The sequence below is a fragment of the Vigna radiata genome, chromosome 7 (genome assembly GCF_000741045.1).
Source record: "Vigna radiata var. radiata cultivar VC1973A chromosome 7, Vradiata_ver6, whole genome shotgun sequence".
Classification (NCBI taxonomy): Eukaryota; Viridiplantae; Streptophyta; class Magnoliopsida; order Fabales; family Fabaceae; genus Vigna; species Vigna radiata.
Window position 1 is genome coordinate 53,729,413 of NC_028357.1, and position 5,946 is coordinate 53,735,358.

Below are 5,946 nucleotides of genomic sequence, written 5' to 3' on the forward strand. Positions count from 1 at the left end.
TTAGTTTAGTGAAATAAAAATATTGAGTGAATTTTTCATTTATGGCATAATTTGTTTTAAAATTTAAATATAAAAATGAAAGAGGGCTAAAAATTGGTGAGTGTTATATAAGATCGAAAAGGATTTGAGAATTAGAAAATTGAGAATAATGATATAAACATCATTTCTCACTCATTGTCTTGTATGAGCAATTAATTCTTCATTTAGTACTTTCTTTTATTATCTTATCATTTATGTGTATTTATATATGTATGTGTTTATATATGGTTTTCGTGGTTTAATTAATATCAGTTTTTTGGTTTAGTTTTTAATGTTTTGAAAGAAAGAAATCTTTATTTCATGAAATTGAAATTGACTTTTAGACTTCTAATCTAAATCAAATCACTCAATAGTTTTAATTTTTAGGAGTAAAGTTAAAGTTGTTAACATTAAAAATATTGATCTTAAAATGTTAATTTGTACATGTTGAGATTCTTATAATTTTAAAGAATAAAGAATTAACCTGGAACGAAATAGGGAAGTCAATGATATTTAATTGAACGAAATCATGTATATTCAAGGAGCATGTTACATAATTGGTAAATAGATGAAATTCAATGCAACCATCTTTCTCATTGTTATTTAATATTTGTGTTGCGTTTACATTTTCTATTTTAACGTTTTTTTTTTCCTTATTGATATCATATTGAATTTCTGTATAAATGTTAACATCAGTTATGTTTCTCAAATATATCATATACTATTTTTTTTACCTTAATTAGGTAATTTTTGTCAATTAGGATTTACTTTTGGATAGTTGATCGTTGTTATTTTTTTTTTATGAATAGCAAAATCATTTTATGGTCAATATACGTTTTTTTTTTTTTCAATTGGCATCACTAATAATTTTGTTTATTAAATTAGATATTGAAGGATTTTTTTGTATGGACATGAGTTGAATAAACAACCCAAAAATAACACTGCATGAAGTCGATCGAAAAAGAAAATCTGTTGACACAATTATTCTTTTTTTAAGAAGATAAAAAAAAAGTTTAATCAATATCGACTAATACTTTTGTTAAATATTATTTAATATTAAAATAATATCATTTTGGCATCTAAAATGTTTCATTTGAATAAAAAAATTAAAATTTAATAAATTTGAATTGTTTTATTCAAACAAGATGTTTATAAAATAAAATCAATTTGAAATGAAAATTGAATTATTTTAGCTTCGTTAAAATTGTGAAATTTTTGTTAAGACAATCAGTAAAGGTTTCTAAAAAACACTGTAACTCTCCTTACAGTGCAAGTAATAAAGAACTTGTCTTTATTTTCTTATCAGATCATATCAACTAGCCTTCATATACATTTTAAGTTCAAGACGTCCTCTGATAAATTTCATCTTTAAGAATACCCTTCCCCAATACTACAGAAAAGCAATTTCATCTTTAAGAATACCTTTCCCCAGTACTACACAAATAAAAGGAAGACATTGTGTTTGTGACCATTTTTCCAGAAAGATTGTTGTATTTCCTTACCAAACTTGAACAAAAGCAATTACAAGCAATTAAAGTGTTTCATCACACAGTTTCTCTGCAGAAATTTTATGTTGACTGAAAGTGGAAAATTTAACCATCCAATTTTGTAAATGACGATTGATAAAAGGATTAGAAAACAAGAGATGGAGATAGTTTGGTACACCGTATTCATAGTGGACAGACAAAGCAGAAAACATGGTGGGAACCAAAAGGGTCTACCTCTAGTTACTTAGAAAGTCACATGTATACATGATACTTTACAGGTATCTCATTTATAATAAGGATCAAAGTTGAGTCTAGCCAAATCAGTAACTAAGTATGGGGTACCTTCTACTGAAAAGTCATATCATGTTCCCAAAAGTCAAGCATACCAGTCAAGGCATGATTTCAACTAGAGGTCATTTGTTGCAAGAGGTTCAAAATGAAACCTACTCAATACTGACAAATTTCAGGAGGCTACTTGATAGTGATGTATCGATTGGTTCCATGTCTGGCCCAATACTCCTTAAGATCAAGTGGTATAGATAAATCATGGCCTTCTAACACCAACCTGCTGAGAAGTCTGGTAAAAACACTTCCACTCATCTTTCTTCCTCCAATGCGAGCATGACGTTTGTTCGGAAGCTGTGGTAATGGATGCATAGACAATGTTGTGGTACAACAAGATGACTGCCATCCACCATTCCCCCATTTGTAGCACTGTCGTGGTATGCCAGTACATGTGCAAACTGGAACTGGCATGGTAGTTTCATCAAATGTAACCAAATTCAGGCCAACGTCTTGTCTATGCCATTCAGATCGGATTTTTGTACCTTCAAAAGAAGCCTTCCTGTTTAAATCCTCTCCCATTTTCTTTACTTTGTAGGCTGGTTTTGATGCCTTAGAACCAATGACCTTGTTCTCCTTTGTTCTCTTTACTTGATGAGATTTGACTTCAGAAGGTACAACTGTAATCGGGGAGGCATCCTTTGTTTTGTATGCAGCTTCAGACATGATACACAGATGGTTTGAAGAATGATGAATTCGTTTTGATCCACATTGAATTCCACTGCCAAAAGGGAAGGTGACAGAACTGTTCCGACTCTGAAGAGCTGCAAGGGCATTATCCCGTTCCAAAATGGCATTATCTCTTTGAACAAGTGCTTCATCCCTCTGTCGAATGGCTTCATCTCGAGCAGCCAAGGCTTCATTCTTTTCAGATATTGCAGCCTCCAGTTCAAGCTCTAGAATAGCAGCCTGCCTTTCTGCCATAATGGACCTAATCTTCTTATTCATAACCAGTGCATTTGGCTCTTTCACTTGATGCTGGGAACCAGTATTCCACTGCAAATGCAAAATCCAATTCAATTAATGAATAAAGTGACCAGTAGCACAAAGCTGAAAAAAGAAAGATCACAAATTCAAATTCACGTATTCTATTTACCATGGAATGTGGTCCTCGGTAGTATTCCATCTTATGTCTGTCATTTTCATTTTGACGGCCATCCTCCATTTTTCATCCAGAGAATTTTGCAACAGATGTGGTAGTGGAAGTCAAGAAATCATGGGATTTAATTAATCAACAATCTTCAGCTGAAAGGAAAATCCTGTTAACAATGAGAAAAGAAAAAGTGTAGCATTAGGTCAATAAGCAAAGAAAATAGACATCAACGTTCCCAAACATTGTTCTAATACAATCTGAAAAGAATTTAGCAAACTTAACTTAAATGACTGTTAAATAGTTCTTTATTTTATCTTGCACACTACAGACAGAAGTAGATACAAAGAAACCATTTATTGAACAAAAACTTAGGCGTTAAATGGAGATTCCACCAGTCTCCAACAAGAACTGCACTCAACCTTCCCTATTTTCATTTTATCAAATATAGATTTATATAGTGGAAAGTAGACAGTGAAAAACTTAATTTTTGTTGCTTGTAGGTAAACAGGCAAAATGACAATTTTTTACATACCACAAACACCAATGTACATTATAAAGCGGATATAATGCAACGTTGACAAATAGACATTAATAAAAAAAAAGTAATTAACTAGATATAAAACTCTTGATTTAAATGTTTGGCATTTAAAAGGACCATCAAAGCTTGAACAGAAATAACTTAGTCAAATCCATACCTAAACACAATCCTTTATTCTAGCACAAGGAAAAAGGCAATGCCCAAACATTTAGAACTTTCAGACTTTAAAACCTCCAATAGACTCATGAGTTATGCACTTAAAAACATTATAATATGAACAAGAATTCAACTAAGAAAGTTACTGATAACAATTAAAAGTAGCATGACTAATATCTCAAACATAAATACAGGACATATTTTCCAAAGAGTAGCCAGAAGGGGCACCCTTATTGCATACTGGTAGGTGTTCATTTTGTCTCATCACTAAAGTTTCACTGTGCTCAACATACTGAATTGTATTTTAGTGGATACTGTAGTTTGGGAACATGTTGGACACAGATTGGAAAAATGAGAGTTTGCAGTTTTACAATATTCATTTATGATAACAAGCTCAAGCTGCATAATGGGGAAAGAAAATATTTATAAACACTCAGCATGGGTTACTGCTTTATGATAGGAGTGAGGTAAATTTCCACTACAGGTATAATCAAGAGCAGGGACAACTTATAAGTTGCTTGAGAAAAGAAAGCCAAAAGCATGTACTAATTTTTTCACAATCTTGCAATGGAAAAATTGCCATTTTCTCACTGAAAAGGACAGAAACAAACAGGTCATAAAATGGCCAACCTTAAATCAAGTACAGTTGTAATAAAGCTAATGCATGGCCTTATCCACCAAACTTGAGTAATCATATCCTAAACACATTGTTCTCAATTTCACGCATGTCTCAATTACTCGCAGAATATGCAGGTTAATAATTGATATTATAGGCACGTTAGAAACACCATTTTACATGGTCTATAATTATACAAGATATTAACTGTACAAGGATATAAAACATGCCACAAATACTTAACAGGGACATCATTAAACATTAATCCCTAAAAAACTTAGGAAGCAATAGTTGTTTCACTGTCATTGACAAATCACTCCCAATATTTAGTTAGCATGAATCATACTGAAAGGAAGTAAACAGAGTCCCAATCAATTCAGTGTGACCAAATCTTAGCTAATTGTCTATTTTTAAGTTATCAAAATTATAGATAGTTTCAGGGAGCAGAGCAAATACTACATAGATCTGAATTATAAAATGTTGTTTGAGCCTCATATGGCAAAGAAGGGACTTTTATAGTTTAATAGCTCATAAAATATCCTTAATTCAAGAGCAAGAACCCTGGGACAGTGCCCAAATAGAGAGAAGGAGAGAGAGAGATAAGCAACCAATAAAGTATGAAAGCAGAAGAAACAACCAAAAGAGATTATTCAATCCAGATTGCTATAGTTATCTAAGTGTAAACACAGCAGTCCAAGAAGAACTAAAAAGACATATGCAAGTCATAACTCATTGCTGAGATCATAGACAGCAAACTGGATATTTAAATGGTAACGAAAAGAAAAATAAAAATGAGTCGCATCCACCACTCTACACTTTCCCCAAAAGTATACAAGAAAAGCACATTAAGTAACCTTTTTCTGTTTCCTTTTCACAAGAATGCGATCACATCATTGTGCTAAAACCTCAAGTCAATCTCTAAAACTCTCTCCCATTTGACCAGTACTGTTCGCAACACTCAATCCACAAACACATTGCAAAAAGAAACAAACAGAAAACATTTTTTCCCAATCTCCCAATTCAAAATCCCGTAAATAAGAACTAAAAGCATGCATGCAATGCAAATACAGAAGATCGAAAGCGGATGCGGAGGGGAAATTAAGCGAAAACTATCAAAATTGCAGTGTCAAATAAATCCGGCAGTGATTTTGAGAATGCAAAAAAAAAAAGACATTGAAAAGAGTGAAAAGTTTGAGTAAAATATTAGGGAGATTACAGAGCTTTAAGCAGTAATTAGACAGGAAGAGACAATAAAATGTGAAATGAGAGAGAAAACCTACAAGTAGTGTAAAGGAATTGAAGGGAAAGCGAGAGAAATGAGAGAGAGAAGAAGAAGATTACTGCTAGGCTGCAATGACACTGTTGTTCTTGGACACTTCTCTGCAGAGAAAGTTGTGTTTCACTCTTTCCTTTCTTCACCTTTCATCTCATGTTTTCCTTTCATCATCAATTTCATCCAAAAATACAAACTTTATTTTTTTTCTTCTTTTTTTTCAATTTAATTTTTAAGTTGTCTTTTCATGTTATTTATTTCATACAGACTCTGCATATATTTTATTTTATTTAACTAAAATTTATTTTTTATTTTATATATTAACATGCATATTAAGAGCTGTATTTGGAACTAAGTTGTGTGTGCTAAAAACAAAACAATGATATTAATATATTGTTATAGATTTATAGATAATAATATAGG

At 31.8% G+C, this 5,946-nt stretch overlaps 1 protein-coding gene across 2 annotated transcripts; it reads right to left on the reverse strand.

Moving 5' to 3' along the window:
- Positions 1 to 1,723: 1,723 nt before the first annotated feature.
- On the reverse strand, positions 1,724 to 5,688 carry LOC106767236 (protein BASIC PENTACYSTEINE4). 2 transcript variants are annotated; one of them, XM_014652082.2, is made up of 3 exons: positions 5,592 to 5,688; positions 2,944 to 3,106; positions 1,724 to 2,843 (listed from the first exon to the last, which is right to left on the reverse strand). In XM_014652082.2, exons 2-3 carry the CDS (start codon positions 3,010 to 3,012, stop codon positions 1,977 to 1,979), a joined length of 936 nt encoding a protein of 311 aa, XP_014507568.1. In that variant the 5' UTR covers positions 3,013 to 3,106; positions 5,592 to 5,688; the 3' UTR covers positions 1,724 to 1,976. The 2 variants fall into 2 exon arrangements, with proteins under 2 accessions (XP_014507568.1, XP_014507569.1); XM_014652083.2 differs by having other exon boundaries at positions 5,531 to 5,626.
- Positions 5,689 to 5,946: the final 258 nt, after the last annotated feature.